The sequence below is a fragment of the Dromaius novaehollandiae genome, chromosome 8, assembly GCF_036370855.1.
Source record: "Dromaius novaehollandiae isolate bDroNov1 chromosome 8, bDroNov1.hap1, whole genome shotgun sequence".
Lineage (NCBI taxonomy): Eukaryota > Metazoa > Chordata > Aves > Casuariiformes > Dromaiidae > Dromaius > Dromaius novaehollandiae.
Genome location: NC_088105.1, coordinates 33304403 through 33329946, shown reverse-complemented (window position 1 = coordinate 33329946; position 25544 = coordinate 33304403). Strand labels below are relative to the sequence as shown.

The 25544-nt window shown below is 43.1% G+C and overlaps 1 protein-coding gene across 2 annotated transcripts in view; it reads left to right on the top strand.

The window, feature by feature from the left end:
- Nucleotides 1-21923: 21923 nt before the first annotated feature.
- SPATA6 (spermatogenesis associated 6) overlaps nucleotides 21924-25544 on the top strand; it is a 47299-nt gene continuing 43678 nt past the window's right edge. Inside the window, exon 1 of one of the 2 annotated variants that reach the window (XM_064516187.1) lies at nucleotides 21924-22210. In XM_064516187.1, coding sequence (XP_064372257.1) covers nucleotides 22163-22210 — 48 coding nt within the window. In that variant the 5' untranslated portion in view covers nucleotides 21924-22162. Of the gene's footprint in view, nucleotides 22211-25296; nucleotides 25391-25544 lie in introns of those variants that run through there. The other variant, XM_026103875.2, reaches the window with a different exon arrangement.

The following is a 25544-nucleotide window of genomic DNA, read 5'->3' as shown; positions in this document are numbered from 1 at the left end:
TTGTAAACTGAAAAGCGGACAAGTGGGTTCTGGGAAGCCCTTGTGATGTCCTGCTATCAGCTCTCAGAGGTTCCCTCCATCTGGCTCATAGAGTTGGCTGTTTAGTTTAGATGTAATAGCTGGATCTTCTTGGAAATCACTGTCTCTGCTTCTTACCTGTCTCCTGCCACTCACAACATGTCCCTCAGCCTGCATTTTCCAAGTCTGAGTATAGACCTAATGCAATTAAAACTAGATTCCTCATCTCTGCAAGAGATACTTCCTTTTGCTTCCTGTCTGCTGAGATATCCCAAGCTTTTAGTAGGACAGAGAGGACAGCTTGCAGACAGTTACCCATATGGGAAATGATGACATCCCATTTGTCAGCTCCCATGCTGGTAACCTTCTTCCCATCCTCTCCACCTGTCTAGCAATCCCATAACTTCCAAACATAGGGTTATGTGCCAGGAGCACCTGCCTCGCTCATCAGCTGGGCAGCATGCCTGTACTGGAGCCTGCGTTCCTCATCCTCGTTCCAGCATGTGATGTTCAAACTCTTTGACCTCGCCTTCCATTTCTTTCCCAACTCCATTTGTCTCCTGCACCTTCTAGTGCACTAACAGCCACAGCTGCTCCTACTCATTTTTCATCTTTTTACCCTAAGATCCCTATCATGTCTCCTCTGAACCCCATATACAGAGTGAATCTGTAGTGGTCTCTCTGGAGACCTACCTCTGCTTTCGTGGTTCAACAATAAACTGTGTGTCTTGAAAGCTCTCCCTGAGTGGCTGGGGTGGGAGGTGGAGCCTTCCACTGCTGGCTCACAGGTAGCTCATGTGATGAAGGCTCACCATTGCCTCCATCATTTTACAACTGCTTGGGGAGACTATCATGGGAGCTGAAAATATGAGGCCTTTTGCTCCAAATCTCTGCTTCATTTTCCTCCATCTGAGGAGACAGATCGTGCTTCAAAGCCTGCTTCTGGGCTGCCAGCTGCTATGGTTTGAGTCCCTTCTTCCTGGAGAAGTTGACCTGTGTTTCAGACGTAAGCAATGCAAATTGTATACTCGAGGAGTAATTCTTTCCTAGCGCCTCACTTGCTAGTGTCAGGCCCACAGGTGAGGGGATACCATGAATTTTGAAAGGTTCAAAAGCCAATATGGGGCCCAAAACTGGGCACTTGTTCTGAGGAGTAAGCAATTTCTGCCAAGTCAAATGCATGTGTTTATTTGAGCACAAGTGCAGGGCTCTTCTTGTGGGGAGCCTGAAGCCACATTGCGTTGCCCTGCCTGTTTCCACTCTATGCTTGGGGAGTGGGAGGGCCCTACCTGGGAGAAGTAACGATGAATTTACCTCGCTTCATACAGGAGCTGAGTCATGAATATTAAACTGCTGAAATTAACTTGTTTTCTGTGCATTCTGCTCTCCTGACAAGAAAATCCTGCTACAAACCCCCGCACAGGCAGACTAACTGCATAGAATTGGACCCTCGCTGTGAGGGGATTATATATTCTGATTGGGGCTGCGTTTGCAATTATTTTCTCTGCCACACCAAAGACCTTTACTGCAGAGCTGCAAACCAGTTATAGGAACATGAAATGCTTTGACTTCTTCACTAGGGAAACATTAATCCAATCACAGGTTATGTCCATTACAGACTATGGCAATATTGTATACAGAAATTCCCGGGAGAAGGTTCTACAAAAATTGGAATCTCTCTATAACCATGTTATGAGATTTACTGGTGTGGATAAAATGGGCAGAGTTAAAATTACCAGGCTGGCTATCTCTAAAAGACAGGTGAAGTCTGCTGGCTATCATTGCTTCATAATATTACAAATGGAAAAGCCCTGAAGTAATTGAATAACACATCTGCTGAAAGAAACCTTGTGAACTGCTATAACCTAAAGACAGACTGCAAGGAAACAATGTATATACAGCACCAGGTTAAAAGGAAAAAAGATTTTCCTTACCTGGTGCAGGAAGATATCGCAAATGTAGATACAGTTTCTATTTTTGCCTCCTATATTACATGTGTGTGCTTTACATACATATATATATATATGTCTGTCATGTCCATCTCTGTTCATATAAAGTAAGTTAAACCCATTTTCTCAGCAGCTCAAACATGGCGTTGGGTGGTGATAATCCATAAGCAGAGCTCACTGTGTTTCCGTTCCTACTGAGGGTTGCTAAAAACATTTGATGTGGCTGCAAAGGATCTGTTTTCTTGTCCCCTTCAAGTCTCTCTGACCTTGCACAGAAAGATTTCAAAGCACTCTGCAAGCATTCATTAAGGTTTTGCCTGTGGTCTACTATTAGTATTCGGTGGGCTCCAGCCCTGGTTTAACAGTAAAGAGCAAGTTTACTGGGTCCCTGCAAGTCCAAGGCTACAAGATGTGTCCTGATGCTGCTGCACCAGGGCAGGTGCAGTCTGTCCATGCCCTGCAGCATCCCCCTGAAGTCAGAGCACCTTAGGGGCACCGCTCGAGGGGGACGATGGCCAGCAGCTTCCTGACTCCCACACCACCTCTGTGCAACTGCTCTCGGGGCAGCGTTAGGTGTGGAAGAGCCGGGCTTCCTGGAAGCCAAAAATTCTGATCCCAGCAGAGGTGATGGACTGCCTCGCCCATTCCCTGGAGGTGAGTGCAGGATATTCATGGGGTGTGAGAGGGAAGGGGAGATTTGAGCTCAGAGGAGGCACACTAAGGCCGTCCGTGGTTGTGCTGGGGCATGAAGGAGCCCATCTCATTACTCATGTTCGTCCCCATCTGGTAGTCCTGAGCTGTGATCCAAGGGCAGCTGAAGCAAACTGCATTGCAGCAGTATGGCAGTCAGGGGGTTGTCACAGCGAGTTAATGAAGAGAGATGTGATTTATTTAATGTTTTGCGCACCTCTCCCTGGCAGACACTGCACACGTGGAGGATACACTTTGGAGAGAGTGAGTCTGGAGGGGTCTGAACCCTCCTGTGAAAGGAACCGCAAGTTATGCTGAGATCATGGGTACTGACGAGAATGGTAAGTAACAAAACTTTCAAATCACAACCCCGTACTTTCCATGAAATTGTTCATTAGAGAAGTTCTTTATCTTTGAAACTGTTAAAAAAATCCAATTTTACAAAATAAAAAAATGCTGCTTTTCTAGTAATGCATGAAATTTATAGTTTGGAAGCAGTGTGAACAGAAACCATCCAAATTAACCTAAGCTGTAGTATCAATAGCCTGGGTAGGCTATGGAAGATTTTCTTACCAGCTAGCGTTTGGAAGAAAAATAAAGTGCTAGAACAAGCTTTGCCATTGGGGAAGATGTCTTTCTCACAGTCAGAAGGGAGCCAATATCCTACTGTGATCCCCTGTTATAGATGCAAAGTTATACTGAGTATAAAGAGTCCCCTGTTCATTTTGCACATTTAGGGCTGTTACACCTGTATTTTCAGCCAAAGCAGCTGAACAAATGCTAAGTATTTGAATGCATTTCCCTTTGGTGCTAGGCGAAGGCAGGTGATTTTTTTTGTTTTTGCTCCCTGTCTGTACTGTACTATGACTGGAGACTGTTCCATAGCATTTATGCTCTATTTTAAGGACAGATGGAGAAATTCCTTTCAGTGGAATTTTTTAGGCCCCAAATGTTACCCATGTTGGGTGATATAGTTGCTGTATGCCCCTTTATTGAACCACACTGCAACAAATGTTCAAGCCACTTGCTCTTGTTTGCACTGCCGAATGCAGAGTGCAGTTCTGCAGGCAGACTGTGTTCTTTACGGGAAAGTTATTTTCTGGTAAATCCATGTGGTACTTAGCATCTTCATTTCTTTCTTTCCTAAGGGAAATTCCTTTCTCTCATGATCGGTCACAGCCCTGTCACATTCCCAAAGAGTTTAAGCAGCTGGTCCTGAGTCTACTTCTGCGAAGTAGAAAATACAAAGCATGCCTGGGGAGGCTTGACTAAGAAGTAGAAGGAAGAGAAGGAGAGAATAAAACATGGATGACCACAATTTAACTTTAGCTCTGGAAGCTGTTTAGAAAACAGAGGTACTCGTTAGCAAGGGGTAGCTCTTAGCTTGCAGTTCAGCACTAAGGGTAGGGTGAAACCTTTGGTCTTTTCAGGTCGGGAAGAATTTTACTGTCAGTCTAAACAGAGCCAGGATTTCACCCTGGACATTTTGAATGCAACTCTCTACTCTTCTGTGGATCTGATGCTGCAAGGCTCAGCATACGGTAAGGAATATTTCTTTCTGTGTTTCATCTGTGCCACTCAAAACCCCAAGATAATTCTATCTCATAATAATGTTGCTTGATATAGCACTGTTCCTTATGAGGAAATCCCCATTTCTCATGTGGTGGCCCAAGACTCAGGCAGCTGAAGTGAACTGAAGGACAGAAGTGGGTCACAGAGCGAACGAGGGAAATGAATGAGACTCCATGGCTTAGGGTCACAGCAGCCAGCTGAGCGATGGTGATGGGTGCTTGGCTAAATATTCACAGCTTCATGAAATGTTCCCAGGGAAGTGTTGGCAGAGAGTAAATGGTAATTAATAATGGCTGTGAAATGGAGATCTTTCTTTCCTCTGGATCTCAACTTTGAAAAAATGGGGAGAAGGGTTTTTGCAAAATGTTTCCTTTTCTGTCAGTCTCACACTACATGTTCTGTACACCCTCCTCCTGAACCGAGCTGTTGCTCAGACATTTTGAGACTTTCCAAAACACTCTTCTGAGGACTTCTGCCTGAAATGGCTGTAAACATCACAGTCCCTAGGCTATTAGATAGTCCCCTGTCTACTGTACGAATGCGGGATCTGTGAGATGACAGAGACTGACTGTGGTGAATGTCACGTGAGAGGAACCCCACTTTCTTGGGGTTCTCCGCTTTTCTTGCCACTGGGGAGATGGGAGTGCTGTGGGTTTCCAGAAAGGACATTAATCATTGGTGCTTAGCACCATTAACCCCTTCTTACTGCCTGCCACAGACTTAAACAAACCTAACACAAGCAGCAAGCGGTCCTTGGCATAATCACAGGTGGCAGCTGGGAGTAAAACACATGCACCAAGGACCCGAGGAGGCACAGGGCTGCTCACAGTATGTCGGGTCCATCCCAATCCGGACTGGGCCAGTTCTGGAGTTAGAAAAGCAGTTCTGTCCAAAACCGGGCTCCAGGGCTAATCATTCATCAGCACAACTCCATTGATGCCAGCGCAAAATAGCAGAAAAGAATCTATTCCCATGTACTTTTAAATCATCAAGCTAATAAGTACCCTGGATGATAAGATGTAATCTTTTAAATGCAGTATGGATTTCTTCCCCTGAATTATGCATGATAACATCTTTAGGCATGAGCTTTATTTTTTCTGAAGAAGCTGTCTCGTGGTGGTAGTGGAGGTAATGACTGTGTTTTACAATTATGCAGGAAGGCCCAGGAAAGGCTCCCTATGGCTCGGCAGTCTCTGCCGACAACCTGGAAGTTCAGGGCCCTAGGATGGTACCAGAGCATCTCCAACAGTAACCCACTGGTTCAACCAGCTGATCCCAGGTCCCAAGCAGGAATGAGGAGCCTTCACTGTGGGGGAGATCCACAAGAGAAGAAATTAATACCTGGGCTTTCAAAGTTCAGAGACCAAATCCAGGCACATGCAGTCCCCACTGGGGGCTTGCTGGGAGCTGAGGGGTATATGAGGTGCACACATAAGATGTTCCCTGTTTTTCATACCCAGCTGTGATTCTTGTACTGGTCAGTCTGCACCAAACAGTGTAATAATATTGTTATCTAGCTCTTATGCAGCACTTCTCACTCATTGATCTGCAATGTCTTTACAGAGGTTTGTAGTTCTTCATCACTTTCTAATAGCTAAGGGAACTGGGACAGACAGAAGACAAGTGATTTGCTTAAGGACATTCAGGAAGCTGGGGCAGAGGGACCAAATTTCTGGAATCTCACCTCCCATTCCTGGACCAGCACTGCAGCAGCAACTCCTACACAGCTGGGTATTTCTAGAGAGATGCCTGCCCTATCTAGCATCCAGTGACACCAGAGGCTGAAAGGGCTGGATGCAGCCCTTTGTCCATGGATCCAGCCCCTGAACTAGAAATCACAGCAAATGAGAAACGCTTTGTCAGGGAGACAATGGAGCACCTCTGCTCTGGTGAGCTCAGCTGAACCACAAACAAGCAAGCTGGTATTTTTAAAAAGGTGTATTTGCAACTGGGAAACAGAATCTAATATCTGCCAGTGTTTGAAGCTACAGGTCTGGTTTCCTTATATCACATGTTTTTTTATTTTTATTTTTTGCTGATGATCCTACTGCAGGTCTCAGATTTGGCTGAGTTGCAACACTTCACAACAGAGACATAGCCTTTATTACTAGTATGGTTATTATTAGTTCTCATGTCACAATAACTCCTTAACTAAAGACCACACTGCTGTGATTTGCCCTCAGTGGTTTTTTTTTGATCTATTGACAAGAAGTACACCTCTATGAAGACAAATTAATGTTCTGATTTTCTCATGAATATTGAAAATCAGAGAGAAAAACAGATGTACATGCATATATACTTACACGCAAACACAGAGCCCCCCACTGTAAGCATTTGCTTAAATCCCAGGTCCTGATAAATAGGAATGATCTGCTTGTTACTCTTTTGGTGAGCTGAGTAAATACATGAACTGTGTTTGTATGGAATAGTGGAAGCAAGCAATGGCCATTTATGGTCGATTAATCACAGCCACGTATTCTTTATTTCCTATTTATGGGTGATACAGTGGGCTGAATTTTAATCAGCTCTCACTAGCTTTGCTGGGTTTTCATATTCCAGCTTTCAGCAGTTAACACTTTAGAGATAACAAAAAAGGAAATGAGTGGAATGAATATGGATTGGGATGACTCTCTGGTTTTAGTGAAGACTGTGCTTGTCTTGAGAGAAGGAACAGTTTGGTATCTTGCAAGGGTGGGCTTCTGGGAAGGTAACGTGGAAGTATATGCAGTTAATGATAATACTTATCATATAACAATCTGTAGAACAGTGAACCTAGTTCAACTAAAAACAGCTTTTGAACCCAGCTTTCCATCCCTACTTAATACAGTCTTTCAAATCAATGCAAAATAGTTTGGGATTAAACTATTGGAGTTTCCATTGGATTACTGGATTAAACTGTTAAACAGTGAAGCAAAAAGCTACTGCTAGCATGCAGGGAACATCTGTATTTGGTGATGCTTTACAGCCCCTTTGGCCATTCAAATGGGGCAGTCATAGGCGAATGGCAAAGGAAGGCTCCAATCTTGTGTCACACTTAGTCCATGATTCCTGTGAGAGCAGGAACCTTTACAGATGAACATAGAGGTTCAATGCTATGTTTTCTGGATTTGTTACTTGGTAGATGCAGCTGGCTTTTCTAAATGGTTAGAAATGGGAGCAGTCCTTGCCTGATGAGGGGACACCGCCCACCCCAGGCTGGACCTGGGGCTTTGGCAGGAGGTTGGTGCAGCTGTAGCTGCAAAGCCTGGCAGAGGGGTGTTGTGAGGTTTTAGGCCTGACCATGCTTCCACAGAGCTTAGCAGGGCTCACTTAAGACAGAGTTTATTGCAGGAATGGCTCTTTCATTCTTCATCTGTTTTGTAATGTAAATTTGTATTATGTCCAATGGTAACATGCTCTTCAGCAGACAAATCTTGCATCCCTTTGTTCAAGGTGTAGGGAGAAGAATAATTAAGAAAGCCCTTACCTCTTCTCCTTGAATGATGCTCAGTTTGACCTTTACAGTGCTAAAATGGTATGAAGATTAAAAATCATGTACTGTATCCTGACCTCAGTTACACTATGGTACATATGAATTTGGAGTCAGACCACTAAAGTAATTAGAATTGATTGGGAATAAGACTGGGGCACATGGTATTTGATATTTCTGGCATTTATACTGAGGCCAGTCAGTGAGATCCCTTACATCACCCTACACCTGGCCTATTCATGCTGCATACAATGCATTTATTACACGTGTTACTAATCACACAGCAGATGATTAAAATGGAGAACATTTTAAAAGTCAAATTGCCCTTTTACATCACATAATTTGGGAGGGGGGCCAGATTGCTCTGGATGATTTAGATGCCTAACTCAATCAATGAGTATGAGACATCTAAATGCCTTTGGAAAAAACCTGCAGCCTCTAATCTTTAAATTTCATCTTTAATTTTGGAGAGAAATTGGTGCTTAGAAAATACAGCTCAGGGAGGGCAAGGACAGAAGAGTCCAGTGAGCAAAAGTGAAATCTCACTGAGCCAGTGGCTGTCATCAGAGGAAGAAGAGATGGGAAATTAGCAAGCAGCTCAGGTTGGCTCGCTCTCAGGAATACATCGACAAAATTGATGCAGGGAGATGACGCCATCCAGCCCCTAAAAACCTGGAGTCCTTTAAAATGAGGGCCCCTGGGTGATAGATACTTTTCCAGGCATTAAGACTCTGGCAGCCCAACCAAAGTACAAGATCAAGAAAGTAAATTTGAAGGAGTTACTTTATTACAGATAACACTGCCTTTTCCAGATAGCCACGCTTCAGTTAAACCCACCGAACCAAACTCAACGTTGCAATTCAGTCGGGAAAAGTAGCTTGCCCTAAGATATGATACAGGACAAGCAAAATTAATAATTTTGAGACCTATCATCATAGGAAGAATGTGATGACTTTTTTTTCTCTTTTTATCAGGACTCTTTTACCTTGAGATTCTCCTCCTGGGCTACTATTTAAAGCAAAACTTTGTTTGTGCTGCTGCTTTTCATGCTCTAGCATAAAGTTTTCATGCTTTAGCATAGAAATATACCTTGGAAAAGAAAGAAGCATCATGTTCTTCCACATCCAGTGGGCCAGAGATGAGGCAGTTTAGTTCCAGGGCTATTATGACCGATGGGAAGAATGTAAGTGATTTTCCTAAAATGAGGATTTAGCCCATAAAGGGTTTGGGGGTGGGGGGGCATGATGACCTTAGAGTTTTGGAGGTAAAATGATAGATCCTTACTTCCAAGTCAGCCTGAGACTGCAGAAACCCACTCTGGAATTACCCGCTGGCTTTGGATTGTCCTTTGTGTTGAGATGGGGAGGCCTCTACGGGGGCTAATAAAAGATATCAGGCTTTAGAGCTGTCAATATTCCAGCATTGGAGCATTGTGACAAATAAAACAGGGGGGTTACACAGTAAAGACCACTGCATAAGTATAGTGAAGAAAATAATAAACGGTTTCCCCCTGGACACATGAACTCTGTGGGTGTTTCTCAGGGTGTTACTCCACAGCCCCAATTGAGACGAGAAGAACAACGCTTGTACGGGTGCATATGTCTGGCTGTTCGTACAGAAGGACACACGTGTGTGCATGGGCAGTACTGTTTTAGTAGAAGATTTCTGTTGATTCCCCAGCATGATCATAAATGAAGTCTGTTCTCTGCTACACCCAGACAGTGTGAACAGCATGGAGATGAAGATCTGCTCATCTGAGTAATTACTTAGCTTTTATGTAGCATAGTGTAGCTAAGTTTGTTAAAGGCCTTTAGGATTTTATTATTCTAAGTTTATTATTATGCCTTCAGGAGCTGGACTTTCAGATCCCACATGTAGCTTTGGAAATCTCAGTTGTATGTCAGAAACACCATGCAGATTTGTAGCAACTTGATCCTTACCACAGGCCTTGTCTACAGCTGGACAGACTGAGCGAGTAGGACTCAAACAGTTGCTGCAGACCAGTGATAACACTTTGTGTCTTCCAAGCTCGGTGACCACAATACAACATATGTAGGAACCGCAGCAGAGGATCCAGCTAGCAGAACATGCACAGTCCAACTGCTAGGTCAGTCTTGTTATACGAAAGCATCATCCAGTTGCTCTTGTTACCATGTGGCTTCCAGGGAGTACTGTATTAAAGCAACCATTTGATCTTCAAGGACTTGACCATGCAAGATGCTAAGCAAGCTGACACAATTCTTCAACATGTAAGCAAATGAATATTGAATTTACGTGCATATTTATTTGTTTGGCCTGAAGACAGATGGGTCAACAAGGATGGTGGAGCCAGCTATTAAAATATTAGTCTGGGTCTTGAGGATACTGATTTTAATTGCCTTCTCTGTGACTTCTAACCCAAATCTTATTTCAGTTTCTCATCTGAACCAACAATGCCAGGCTTAAATCACTTCCAAAGACATGGAAACCAGTGGAGAGTGGACTAAAATTTGAGCTACAGTCCAAACCAACAAGTCAGTAAAGATGTAGTTCTCATCTTTGGTGAGCATTTTCCATAAGAGAAAACAAGATGGCAATATAATTCAATCATCTATGTCCACATGCCAGTTGAAAAGAAATTAGAAAGGATTCTCCTGTCAGTCCATTGTTTTTTTGTCCTACATAAGGCCTTTGCAAGTCACGTCTGTAAGCGTGGTCCCTAAGCCCCAACAGTTAGAAAGGAAAGCTGTTCCCAGAGCATTTTTTTGGAAGCAGCAAAGTTGCAGCTTTAGATTGATGTTCATTTTTATTTTCTGATCACAGCTAATTAAAAGAAATTAATAGAAACATAGCCAGATCCAAAAGTTTATTAGAAAAGAAGCATTGTAGTTTAATTATGCCACTATGTTGTGTACGACACAAAGCCCACTGAAATCTGAATACTTGATGATCTCTGGAATTTGACTAAGAGCTCTTTGGCCTCAGGGAGAAACTTGACAATTACTAATCTACATATGCTGACAATCTCTACATATCAGGGGCCCCGTGAGGGTCTTTAATTGCTCCGTAAACTTCAAACTAGAGTGTTCTTCAGTAGGAAAAAACAAGATGCTGTATTCAAGCTAAAAAAGAGTGGTAGTTGACATGTTTATTAAATATCTCTAGCCCCCAAAGGATTGCAAGGTGGAAGGTTCTCTGTGTAGAAGTTATAAATGCAGCATCAGATTTATTCAAGACAGAACAATTATGTGTGGATGCTCAGGTGCAACTAAGGCATGATGAATCTAGGAAAACATTCTGCAAAAGCATTTCTGCAATTTTGACACGTGTTTCTATTCTCTCACTTCTGCAGCTCTTTTTGTCACATTTGCTTTGGTTTTATGACCACAGACACAAAATATCTACATGATTCAAGTGGAAGAGGACAGTGGGTTTTATAAGGCGCCTGCCTGAGCTTTTTCAGAAGCAAAATCTGTGGCATTTGCTTTACTTTTGCATAACTGTAGGCAGTGAGTTTTGTCTGCATATCTGTTAAGTGAGGGACTTCTGTTCTCCAAGATATCTTTAATATAGGGCCTGAATTTATGCTAGAAATTTTAGTAGGTCAGGTTCAAAAATGTAGCTATAGGAGAACTGATAGTTTCATATTCCTTCCCCTTAATTTAAAGTTTGACACAAGCTGATGATTAAGGTTACTTGTCTCTTACGGACAATGCAGGAAGGTTATTCTAGCTCATTCTCCTACTGCTGAATTGACTTGGTGATGTCAGCTTTGATGTTTGCCTTACACATTGCCAGCATAATCTCCAAGCAAATTTTGATTGCTTCATCTATCATTTTATTTCTTTGTATTTCAGGAATGTCTGCAGTCCCCCTACCATGAGAGTTCATTACTGGCCACAGTATACAGAGACAAAAGTAATGTTGCTATCCCAACAGCTTGCAGTTGAAATCTGAGGGGAGAGAGAGAGACAGCACAGTGATACAACAACCACAAGAGAAAAGGTAACTGGGAGATGACGCTAAGTATCAAAAAACAGTGGCTACAGCACACATTTCAAGTGTATTTTTTTTAAGAGCTCTGATGGAGAGGTTACTACTTAACAGTGGAGGCAGCAAAAGAGAACGTGCTCCCAGCAACCCAGTTCATCAGAGATATTTGCTTAAACTGCTAATGAAAGACACCTGACTGAGACACAGGCACACGTCGAGTTCTGCTAACCTGCTCGGAAGGTGGCAGCCTCTGGGAGGGAGATGGGGCAGGCACGTGGCGAGGGTGCCACCACCAGCTGATGCTAACCCCTCTAGAAGTCATCTGCTGGAGCCCCCAGAGCAGAGCTGAGGTGGAAAGAGAGAGACAAACAACGTCAGGTCAGTTTTGGTGAGCATTTCTACGCAGCACTTTATCACTTCTGCGGACCAGGAGGAACAGTCGGATTGTGGGCTACACCCGGACGGGATTTGCAGCATTAACCATTAGGAGAACTACCTTGCCATGCACTGAAGTTGATTTGGAAATAATTGGAGGGAATAAATCTGGAAACATCCAGTGCCAGTTTCATTCTGGACTCTAAATGACACAATCCAAACCTTTGAATTTGGGGAGGGAGAGTGTTATAGAAGCAACATGTTAAACAACCTTAACTCCAGTGAGCAATGGCACCATTATAACATTTGTTTATTAGCAAAATGCATCTGATCTCAAAGGCCTGCATGACAAGTTCATTACATATCAATTTAATTAGCTGATTTACATTTAATTTACATTTCAATTAATGTCTTTAGCAACAAAACGTTGCCTTAATAGGGTAATTGCCTGTTAGGCAATACGTAAAAGAATAAATAGTCACATTCTGAGGAAGAATTCCTATTTTCAATTTTTTATTACCATAAATAACCTAAATAATTATTGCTCTTAAGGGGCCACGTCCCAGTTCCCTTCTGGGCCTAATTATAAAGACTTAGTACCTCATTAAGCAAAATGGTTTCCGAGTCACAGAAAAGCATTACTCTAATCGTGACTCATTAGTTTCAACAAAAGAGGGGAAAACTGCAAAAGTCGGCACATTTAGCCATATTATTCTTGTGGTTCATAAGCAGCAGCACATTTGAGAACTGGCTGTTACAGCTGTGTAGGCGTTTCCATCATGAAGCCCTATTTTCAGAAGGTTTTTTTCTGTAACTTTGATCCTTAAAAAGAGGGTCATGTCAGGCTGGAAAAGCTGGCATGTGCATCCTTCGCATGGAACAAGAAGCTTGAGCAAACTTTCGGTCTTCTATTCCCTGAGAACATATCTTTTCCTGGCGCAGCCAAATGTAACCTAGCTTGGCACGGGGCTGTAACGTAGGCTCTATCTTCTTCCACCATGTCAGAAGAAGGGTTGCTTTCATCACCAAAATATATCCCTGCGCATAGAAAAGGATCTGACATTAGCACTTGTTTGAATTCAATGATGTTAGTAAAAATCTGGTGGAACTGGTTGTAACTTGAGAGCAAAATCTGACTTACGGCTTGGCTGTGACCAGACAGCACCTTTAAGGCTCTTACTTTGGATCCAAACCACTGTGGCAATCTGATGGAAAATACTGATCTCATATAAACTCAAGCTGTTGATTTACATTTGTTCCAAAAATATAGAGGGTATGACATGGTGCTGGCGGGCTTTATGCCAGATTAGGCATTGACCCTTTGTGCCACTTTAACTTTACATTGGATCAGGCATTGTTTGTCCTTCAGTTGCCAGCGCAAAGCCAATTTTAAAGCACAAAGCTGGCATATACTCTGGGTACGGTGCTCTAGCTGATTTGTTGTGCATGTCTGTGTTTTGTCTGGATCACGTTTGTCCTGTTGGAGATCCGGCAGTGCAGAGAGCCAGGACTGATGACCGGAACTATGGCCTTGATTGCATTTGCTTAAAATGATATCATGTAAGCAAATAAAAAAGGGGCCATTTAAGATTTTGTTTGGCAAATGATAAATTTGTAATATTCTAGGAAGATATAGTGCTTTCAAAAACAAAGTGTTTAATTGAAGAGAAAACAAACTTTTCATATAGTGTTCGTTTCCTTGCTAACCTTTAAATGACGATTCACATGTAAAAGAATCCCAAACTCAAACATCATGATATTCTTCCTTATGTTGCAAATAAATAAATCCAAAGATAGAAATAAGATTTCTTAATGATAGTATCATGCAGCTTGTAAGAACAGATAACTGGTATGGGGGTTTTTTTTCATTACTATAATTGACTGAAGTGTTACTGTCCTCATCTTACAGGTAGTTAAATTGGCAGCACAGAAATATTAAGTGATGTTTCATATCTCAGAGCTGCAAAGGGAACCCCTACCCTCACAATCCAGTCATTCTGCTCTAAAGTCTACTGAAGTCAACAGTGGCTTTAGTGGATTTTGGAACCCCATGGTCTTAACACAACTCAAAACTGTTCTGCACAAAATACTATGCCAAATTTTTACCTGGTGTAATTCTCCCAAATCCAGAGGTGATTCATTTGGACTGGGTGTCCAGGCAAATTTATTACCAATGATTGGGCATGCTTTAGTTCCTTAGTGCTCTGTTTTTACTACAGCAGGGTGCTGTATGTGTATATCATCAGGACAATGAAAAAGAAATCAGGTAGGAGTCACTTTTTTCTAATACTAAATGCACCCTTGCACTAGAATAAAGAAAATGGTGTTGTCCTTAGAGAGGGAGAGGGATAGAGAGAGAAAAGCTTCCTCTTCCCCCAAAAGGTCTTATTACCTTAAGAAGGTAATTGCTTAGGTCCCAGATGCATCTCCTGATATTCTGCATTTTATTTTCGCCCCTACATTTGATGGTTCTGGAATTCTCTTCTGAGCTGCTAATTCATTTTTTGCTTTTTAAAGGTCTTTTAAAACCTTTCCTACTTTCCTGTGTCTGTGATTAACACTAATCCACTCTCCCCTTCCTCTTCCTACAGCTTCTTATGTTTGTCCCTTGCTGCAGCCTGCAAGAATTCTAATTGGCGCCTGCACTGCTTTTTGGGTTTCCGTTTTTTTCTTTTTTCCTGCTCCATTTTCTCTCTGTTCCTATATGAGTTGCTATATGCCACCCTGTTATGCTTTCTAGCCCAGATCTGCCTAGTACTGTAAAGGATTTGATGATTTTCTTTAGGACAGACTCTAATAATAGCCACAATCCTGCCCCTTTATAAATCTTCCTTACAATGAAAAAAATGTTCTGCCCTCCAGAGTGAATTCCATTGAAAACCAAAAGTTCTTGTTAAAAAAAAAAAACAAAAAAAAAACCCTCGCTGTTCCTGATGGATTGGAGAAATTTTAAAGGAGCAATGCTATAATTTATGGGGAATTCAAGCATAGATCTCAGAGCTCCCTATTAGACAGAGTAACTTCACCTATTATTTAAAGAAAGTGTTACAGTATTTTTCTCTAATAGAATAACAAACTACAATTCATAACAGGAAAACAAGCCAGCCAGAAGATCCCTGTGGTTCTCTAGTGACTTTGCCATTGTCAATCACATTAACACGGAAGATGCTCAAATACTACTACTTTAATGGGCAGAGGGACAAAGCTCCTGACACACTGTAAAGAGAGATTTTTGAAAAACAAGTGACTAGATGCCATCTGAGCTGGATGAGGCTAGCAGAAGCCAGAGCCTAGGACTATAATGGGACATGATGGATTTAGAGCTTTAACTGCCATTTCAGATGGCCTGTGCCAAAACTGTGATTTCTTAATCCCAATTCAGCTGCTGCCTCAGCCTGGCTGCCTGAAGGTGAAGCTTTTCCCATTACTGATTCACTGGAAGGTGTGTGATAGTCACTTCCTGACCATGCTCAGAAATAGCCCAGTTAAGCCAACTCTAAGGAGCCTGGAGCCCACGTTGTGCCTTTGCCCTTAAAGGTTCAGAAGCCGACTGCTCTGTTTCTGCTCTTCTTGAGGAAGCCTGAACCACAGCTGTAAGAGGGCTCTGGGATAGCAGCCAGGTTTTCTGTGATGATAATGAAGCTCCACACAGAATTCATTGGCCCAGAAACTGCAGGAATGTCACTCGGGTTTGGAGGACTCACTAAGAGGTTTTATTTTGTTGATTAGGTAAAATGTGATTATTAACTAAAACAGCATAAGAGGACTGCTTCTCTATAGTTCAGAATGAAGGGACTTAAACATCTGATCATGGGGAAAGGCTAGAGGTGTGAATGGCATGGGCGGTAAGGTACAGAAGAGAGGTCTCAGCTTTTTAACTGGCTTTTGCAGCTCTGATACTTTGGCTCCAAACTTTCCCTGGCAATAGGATAAAAAGTGTAGACACTTATGTCAGGAATGGGTATTTCCTTTGGCAAAGCAATGCATAAAAGTTAGGTGCTGCAAGGTACAAGCTCCAAAGGGACTGGAGTCCCCTCCTCTATTCTCTGCCCAGTAATCAGTACTCTTATCATTGAGCTTTTTAACATGCTTTACAGACTCACAGAGTTTAAGGGCAGAACATATTATTAGACCATTCAGATGACCTCCTGTATACAGACCCTTACATACTGTTGTCACGTTTGTTTTTGTTTGACTAAAATACGATTTATATTTGACAGAAGCATTTCTTTAGGCAGCTCCTCTTTTTGACTCTTGAAGGAGTCAGCTCCTTCCAGACAACTGGTTCTTGCTATGCCTTTCTCCCTTAGATCAAAAAACCCTTTAGCATCCTGCATTCTTCAGCACAGAGGTACTAGCACACTGTAAACAAGCTCCAGCTTTTGGCTTTCTGCTCTGGCCACTGTGCTATTGCTGCTATAGCCAGAGCCATCACTGCAAACTTTTTGTTAGCGGCGATTCTTAAAAGCAGAATACAGGCGCCGTTTTAGACGCTCGTCAGCCAGCTGCTCTGAATTATTGAAGGACCAGAATCATTGTCTCTGGGAGGGCAGAAGAAGGAAACTGAACTTCACAAGTTGGTAGTTTCTACTTCCTCCATGACCATCATCCTGAGTTGCTTTGCCAACCCAACAATATCCTTTTCTTTGCTTTTCAAGTACAAAGTGGTACATACATAAGGAATAAAACACTCTAATTTATTCTACAAAAGTGTTCATCAAGTGAGAGACGGGACTCTGGGAAAAGATTAAGAGCTTACATTTTTCATTTGACTTATTTCACATAAAATTTCATAGAGGATAAAATGATGGGAGGCAAAGAAGCAATGATATTTCTGTTTTATCTCTGTCTAAGGACCATAAATCTTTCTGAAGTATCATTAATTATAGCAGCGCCATTCACAACGCTATTGTTAAGGGTCTATCAGCAGTCCCATTATAAACCCCTATTTTCAGGGGTTTATAACTTGGTTGGAAGAATTTTGTTTCAGGCAAATACTTCACTTGTGCAATGTCTCCATTGAAGATAATTTTTTAAAAATGTAAAACACAAAGAAAAGTATTACCTCTTTTGAATTGATTAAGGGAAAGTGCAGAAAATTTTTAGGAGTAGAAATCTAATGCTGCATTGGCTGATTGTGTAGGTACCATCTGTGAATTCATAAGACTGGCTTCACAGAAATTATCTCTTAGATGAATTTAGATCATTCCTTTACAAGGCAAGTTTCCAATTAGTCCAACTAATTCAAGATCCGGAATATTCCTCTAGTGGTCGTGATCAAATCAGATTTGATTTCTTCTTCAGCTGCAGCCAGTCAAGAAAGAATTTAGGAGACCTAGAAAATAGCTTACACATTAAGCAAAACTTCAGTGTCTTTAGGCAGCTCGCCTTGTTCTTATTGCAGGCATGACTTACATCAAGAATCAGTAAAGATTAATGGTCACATCTACCAAAGCAAATATCGGCTTAGCTTACAGACGACTTACGCTATCATGGCTGAGCCACAGTGAAATGCTAGAGAGGCACTGAGTTTTTCCAGATACATAGTGGAAATGCTCTTCAATAGGCCGTAACGAGTCCCGAAGAGCATGGTGAAGAAAGGTCACTGCGCCTCCTACAGAAGGATACATCCATGTGGCCTTTTGCCCATAGCGACTTGGAGGTTCCTCACGTGCAACTGGAAGCCTGAGAGCTCTGCCCGGTCACGTCCTTGCAGGTTAGGGAAGAACAAGATGAAGGTAATATACTGCACTAAGATGGGATTGACAAAATCATTATGGCCTTTATCTAAAGCAATGGATATTAATGAATGCAAACTTCTGAGCAACTCTTTCTTCTTGCTTTAAAGTAGAAAGATTATATGAAAACACATTTTGTGAAGTGTGTGCTCACACTGTCAGGACATCTCCATCCTCTATCCACATCAATAATCTAAAACTCTACCTTCCCTGTTACACTACTGTCTGCAATAATATAATTCACTTTGGTCCCCTTAGATCCTATTAGGATCTCTCACATTACAAAATTCTTACAGTTCTGCTCTACAGCATACTGCGATTGTTTAGTTTTAACTTCTTCTGGCTGTTTTCTTTGACTACAATTACTTGCACAGGAATTGACTTCTGTGAATTGTACATTTAACCTAGCAGTGAGTGAGAAGATCAAAATAAGTAATGCATGCTGGTATTGTCCTATGGGGTCTGAAACGTGTGCTGATTCTGCTTTGAACACTGTTGAATGTATCTTGTGATAATGAGTTCCACTATCTAAACTACTTTCTTCTCTCAGTTTTGAATGTGTTGGTTTTTAATTTCATTGCATGTGTCCTTTGAAAGGATAAATAGGCATGGGTAAATAGAAGAATCCATTTATACATACTATTCAATCCTTTAGGTACCTCTTTTGTATTACATCTTATTTTTCTCCTCTCTAAAGTAAAACAGTCTTAATGAATGTTTTGTTTGTTTGCTTTTTCTAATATGGAAATCTTTCTGTAGCTCATAATTTGTTGCTGTTATTTGAGCAGATGTCTTCCTGGAATTCTCCACAGTTATTAATGACAAGACAACTGTACTCAGTGATGATACCTAAATAGAAGGCGTGGATGTGCGGTTAGACAGAGGTCTCTTCTGGCTGCTCCATCAACAATAAGGTCTTAAAGCACGCTGAAATGGCTTTCTGTCAACACTTTTGTAAGAACTGCAGTACAAGGTAGAAAAATATGGAAAGGTACTTTATTTCCTTAATTCTTATTGCCACAATGACTGCGAAATGCCACTTTGCACCCACTGCAGTGCTTCCGAAGCTTAAGGAGAAAAACATTTTTGGCTTCTTTCTTAGCTGAAAGTGAACCTCTGACTAACTCAGTGATGTCAGACTTGCTCTCTGATCTCCAGTCTTACCTGGTCTAATTCTCTCTAGTCCTGGGTACCTTTAGAGTCTGGACATTGGACTATCCACTGTTTACAAATGTGATTCTTCCCATATTTCCTACCTTAAGTATTTTATAGCACAACACACTGAAACTCCTGAGCCTGACGCTCAGGAGCACTGCAATAATAGGGTATAATTCTTGTGATAATTATCTTACACCAGTGCAACTTTACACTTTTTGACAGTTACTTTTGATTTTCAATGGTAGAAATAAGAGCAGAATTGAATATTTTGATGACACCAAAATTTTTCCATAGCACGTATGTGGGAGGGGCTGCAGGACAGAAAGGGATGAAGCTTTTAAATGAAGCAGATTGCAAAAACATTAACATAATGCAAAGCTGTCACCCAGGCTTTTTTATTACATGGAACTAAGTATAAGTAGCGTTACAAGAAGATTTACTTTTGAAAAAGCAAAGGAATTCAGAAATGAAGAGGTGCTTTCACAGCAGGGAAACATTATAGCAGTTAAAACCCTAGGTCTATTAAAGTAGCATGTGCTTTTTGTGGTTTTGGTTATCAGTTTAGCTTATTAGCAAATGGATTTGTGCTGAAAAATCAGGATTTTCCCTCCTTGTCCCAAAATTCCTGCATCACTGTTCATGTTTCTGCCGTGCAAATGTAAGACTAAATTATGCACTTCATTGTAACCAGAAGGTCCAGATGGATCTCAAACTGCTGCAGCAGCCTTTCTTCCAAGGCCCAGTGGGATGACGTGGCTGAAACTCCACAGACCAGGGTATGAAAAAAGCATGTTTGTGCTGAGTGCATAATCCATCCACCCCAGATTTCCCTGGGTTTACCAGGGAGAAGAATTGAAGCTTGTTGCTGTCTTATCACTTTTGAGAAGTTTCCTGTCCTGCCTTATGCTCCCGTTTTTCAAGGGTTATAGAGCACTTCTGTTTCAGGGCAGTGCACATCATAGATATTAAATTTTCATCACAAACATGATGCCATTTTTTTATTTCAGCATTTATCTATCTTTTGTTCTTATATGGCCACACTTACCATAATATCTTATACCTCATAATCTTTAATGTGTTATTTTTCCCTCCAAAAAGTATGTATATGAAAGGTAACTGAAAATAAGCAATATAAGCAACAAACCATTTTAACACTGGTACCATCTGAGGCTTGGGATCTTTGAGAATTTCCTTCTCATTAATTCTGGAATGTTATTCATAAGCTGGAGACTGATAATGCATAGAAAATGATCTTATCCAAGTGTAAACTGCAGCAATTTAAAGAATGAGTGTTTTTCAGCTGCTAACTACAGAATCCTGTCCTTTGCTGGGACAAAAAAAGACTTACAGCTGTTACAGAAGCCACATTAATGAAAATAAGGCCTGTATTTCCACTCATTTATTAATGGTAAACGATCAAAATATATAGATGGATTAAATATCCCCATGAACAGTTGATTCCACTTTTGTCTGCATTGGCATATAATGCTCTTTGCATAGTTTTGTCTTTTTTATTTTTTCAATTAAAAACCAAAACATTTTGAGAATACTGATTCTTTCCAGATCATTTAGCACTAACAGTCAGTCTTTGAAATTGTAAAATTAAAATAAACAAAGTGGTGGGATGCATTTGAGCCACTGCCCTCTTTTGGAGGCGATTAAAATTGTCCAGAGAGTTGCTTCACCACTCTACAGCTAAAGCTATTGAAGAGCCATAGTCAGCTCAAGTCTTAAGTACTTGTGAGTTTGGAAAGAATATCTGAAGGTTTAACCCTCTCACAATCCGAGGCTAGACTGAGCTGCAGCTGCCACAACAGAAAGTTGACACGAACAGAAAGTTGACCACGACTATTGTCGTGGTATACATGAGGGTATACATCCTTCACATGGAAAAGTTCCTGAGTCCAGGAAGAAGTAAAATTATAAAACCTCAGCTCCAGCCTTCAGCCTTCCTCAGGCAAGTCCCCTGTGAAGTCAATGCAGAGAGTGGTGATCAGGAGGCTGGAGTCAGGCTGGTGGCATAAATTTGAATTTGGCTGATTATAAAAGTAGAAAGGTAAGCATGGAAAGGCAGATTCAGATGTGAGCATAGAGACGATGCTCTGAGAATGAGACCAGTCAGAACACATCATATCCCCATCTGTGCCTCGCACACAGAGGACATTAAAACCAGATCCTCAGAAGGGCCCAGGTGCCTAAAACAGGGTGTAGATGCAATCCAAATACGCATCAAAAGAAAAAAAAAAGGGGGGGGTAGGGAAGGAAATTGACTTCTTTTTAGCTGTTCAGCCCTGGAGCTGTCCAAAACCTGGCAGGTGCTTTCCTTTTTGATATGAAAGCTTTCTTGGCACCTGTTTGCAGGAGGCCTAGGAAGCCGCAGAATACAGAAACTCCCCTGTGCTGGGTGTTTCCTTTTGGACTCGCCGGAGCAATGCCGTTCAGGACACGGGTTTTTTGGTTTTCTGTCCAGTGCTCTGGGCTTTAGATTGGCCACTGGCCACCAGCTGCCTAATGTTACTCAGCACAGCTGCCAAAACTGCAGCAGTTTGTCTTCTGTGGCAGGTTGGTGGTGGCGGTGGCTGGAAATGCCCCCGGCTCTACCGACACCCAAACACCTCACGGTCTCAGTGTTGAGAGCCCCTGACCTGGGCGCCAACACCTGCCCCCACCGGGGCTGAGGGGCAGGACACGCAGGGCCGGTGGTGCTTTGGGTGGGGTGCAGGATGCCCTCGATGGTGGCAGCTACCCAGGGCGGCACAGGGCCCGAGGGGGAAGCGCTGGCAGCCGCCAGCACCGAGGGACAGCTCCACCACAGACCAACGTCGGCAGTCATAGCGCAGAGGCTTGTGGGGAAGCAGCAGGGGCAGCGGCGCAAGGCGCCTTGGGAAGGATAAGGGCGCACGGCATTGTGGGACTGAGGAGGGCTGAAGGCACAAGGCATTGTGGGAAGGGGCAGGAGCGCTGCGGGGTGGTTGGTGCCGCTGCGAGGCGGTGGAGGGGCGGCCCCGCCCCTTCCCTGGGGGACCCGCCCGCGAAGGGGGGCGCGCGCATGCGCGGCACGGGTGGCCGGACGGGGCGGGTCCTCCTCGCCGCGGGCCGCTGTCCCGCGCGCCCCGCCCCCGCCGCCGGAAGCGCCCCGGTTGCCGTGGCGACGGCGTCCGGGCCCGCGGCGCGGCCGAGGCGGTGCGGGCCGGGGCCGGCCGGCCGCCCTCCCCCCCTCCATGCCGCGGAAGGCGCTGCTCTGCGTCCTGCAGCTGGAGATCCGCTCGGTGAGTGCCCGGGCCGCGCCCCCTCCGCCCTCCCGCTGCCCCCGGCCGGAGGCTGAGGAGAAGCCGCGGCGCGGCCCGGTGCGCGGCCTCCCGCGGGCCCGGCTTCCGGCGCCGCCCCGCGCCCGCCCGCGCCGCCGCCTCGGGACGCCTCCCCCCGCCCCCTCGGCGGGGAGCGCGGCGGCTCTGCGGCCCGGCGGGGCTTGCCAGGCCGCGGCTCCCTCTCGCCAGCGTCTCCCCGCCCTGCTGTGCCTTCGCCGCAGCCCCCGAGCTTCCCCGCGCATGTGGGCAGCAGCCTGTTCCTCCCCTCACGGCTCCCGCTGTGCTGTGGAAAAACGTTTCTGTGGGAGATGCCAAGCTTCCTGCGGAAGCCGTACTACGTGGGAAGAGCTGTCCCTGTGGAGCAAAGGCCTCCTCCACACAGCAGCTTGCACGTGGCGCAGGCCCCTCTGCGAGTGATGCTTTCCCCGTGCAGGGCTGGGGGCCCGCGGCGCTAGCTGAGGGCAGTGTTGTCAGGAGATCTTCACGTTAATCGTTTTAGGACAACTGCGTGTGCGCTTTGTGGTGTCTTAGGACACAAAGGTGGAGTAAAAGAAGAATCTAGGTTCCTCTCCTGAGATTTGTTAAGAATTACTTGAGATAGGTCATGCTCCATCGCTCTGGAACCGTTGTTGACTTTGTAGGTACTGGTCGCTGTAATCTATAGGCTAGGCCTACTCAGAGGGCCAGCGCTGCGGGAATGCTTGTTGCCGAAAGGAACATCTGAGGTGCCATCGAAAAAAATGCATATGCAGGTTCAGAAAGGGCTTGCTGGGAAATGCTAGTATTCCTGATTAATTAACCCGCCTTTCCTCCTAGACTCTAAAATACACCTGTGAATTTCTGCATGTAGCTGAAGAGGTTATCACCCAGCAGTGTCTTTCTGCCATCTTGGCAGCTAGTGTTTGTCTTTATAACACAAAGCCCTTCTTGGTCCAGGAAAGGAGGAGATGTGCTTTATTCCTCCATTTCTGCTCCCATGAGTTCTTCATGTGCTAAGAGAGAGCACAGAAAAGGGGTTCCCCTCAGTGTCAGGCTTCTTCAGTTGTGGGGTATCTGCTTTTCAGCCTGCTCTCAAGGTTGCAAATAGTGGTGGAAAGGTACAAAGCAGGCAATCTCCAGCACTTATCTGGGTGCCCTGTTTAGAATGAGGGTCATTCAGTCATGTCCCTGCTATGGCATATAATTTCTGTCAGATAACCCTTTTCATTAGTGTATTTAGTCTGGTTTTAAACCACTTAAGTTATTTTTTTGCCCCTCTTTTTTTTTCTTTTTTCTATTGGCGCCTACTTTAGCATTTCACTCCTGTGATGGTTTGAAAACTTTCCAGCCTAGAATTCCTTCTGGCTAGCTGATACCCTCCTCTTACACTAATGTCAACAGTGTCCTTTCACTCAGATAATTTTTTTCCCTCCCTAGTGTTTTGTCTCTTGATGTATTCTTTGGGCAGCAGTTCTGTCATTCCACAGTTCATCTCTGTGAGCTAAAGTGACCTGATTCTTTTAGTTGTATTTTGTACGATATGCTCGCCAGTCTTCTGATCATCTTAGGCATGGGTGCTGCTCTTCCACTTTGAATTCGCATTGATCAGGATCAGAACTGTATTCAGCATTCCAGATGGGGTCTCACTGTTGCCTTAGATGATGTCAGGAAAAAAAAATCCAAAATTCATCCTATATGTCCTAGTATTAGTCTCTTCACAGCTTCACTGTGGTTATACTGTCATTTATTAACACGCTTATCTTCTCCTTCTTAGCTAGCTTTGACAGGTGAGCCCTCCAGTAAAAGCAGAAGCTGTTGTTATTACACAGTAGGTGTATGTCATTTCTATTACTGTGGTCCCCCAAACTGTTCTTTCTGTATCTTTTCTTCCACCTCTGATGATTTCTGAATTTTAATTGGCAGATTTCCTGAGTGTACTCTGACTTCTTGTGCCAAGGTCATTAAAAAATGAGATGGGTCCCAGGATAGATAGAGCAACTTTTTTAGTAGTATCCCTCAACTTGATGCTTCCCACTTTAGCACATTATCGATGCTGTCCTTTAGCCAGTTTTCTGCCACCTTAGGACTTTATTCCTAATTCCCATCTTCTGCATCATAAATAATAACTTCTCATGTGGCACCATATGATGTTACTGATGTCCAGATAAATTAGATATTCTTTGCTCAGAAAATAGGCTTTCAAGAAAATGTCAGGTTGTACTTGACTGATCTATTTTTACTAAACACGCACTGCTGGGGGTTTTTTTTAGTCACGATTTCCTCCATATCCATTATTATTCTTTACTTGCCATATTTTGCATGTTTAAAAAATTCTGATTGATGAGATTATAATTTTTTCAGATCCTTTTTTCCACCTAACGTGGGCCCTGCATTTGTCATTCTCTAGTCAGATGGTGCTATCCTTGTTTTCATACATAGGTTTTAATGATGTATGAAATCCATCAAGAGAAACTACATTCTTTCAGAACCTGGGCTGAAGATGATTCAGCCTCACTCTGGCTCCTTGGTTTAGGCCTGGGGCATACTGGGTAATTTCCATTTCCATAATTTCATTCAGTTGTGTGTGGGCCATACTTGTTAGTTTTGACATCCTTGTTGATTTATAATACTCCCACTTGTTTTCTCTTGCTTTCTTTATTTGTGACTAAAGTCCCAGTGACTAAAGTCTTGGATTTCTCAGAACTGACTCCTCTTGTTTTGCAGTGCTCTGCTTGTTTCTAAACCTTGTCTGAAATCCATCCACTTGTGTCAGAAGTTCTGTCCTCCTAAGTTTTCCTTTGCTTAGGATACATGTTCCAGATTGTTTTTGCCCCTTTAATGTAATGAAATTCCAAGGGCTTGTCCTATCTGACTCCATGAGCTCTTTGCTTTATTTCACTACTAGTTTTCTTGATTTCTGAAAGGCTGCTCCTTCAAAATTTAAAACCTTTGTTACAGACTTTATTTTGTTTATCCTGCCATTAATTTAAATTGAATAACCTGTGATTGCTCAGACTGAGATTTCATTGTTATTTGTTTTTGAGACTAATTTTGATGCCTACCTCTGCTGCTGGTATTAGATTGCTCATGTAGCAACAGAATGAAATCACATTATTCTTCATGTCATTGCTGCTTGGAGAATTCACAACTGTGACAGTGAAGGTAGGTAAAGCTTTAAGCACTAAGATGAATTAATGGTGTTGTGGATTACTGCCAGAAAGTAGGCTAAAACGGCATCTCTTTACGTTGAGAAGATCACTTTTGCAACTTTAAGTCCAAAGTGCTGTTCTTTCTGGAAGCTTGCACTCTGCAGAGG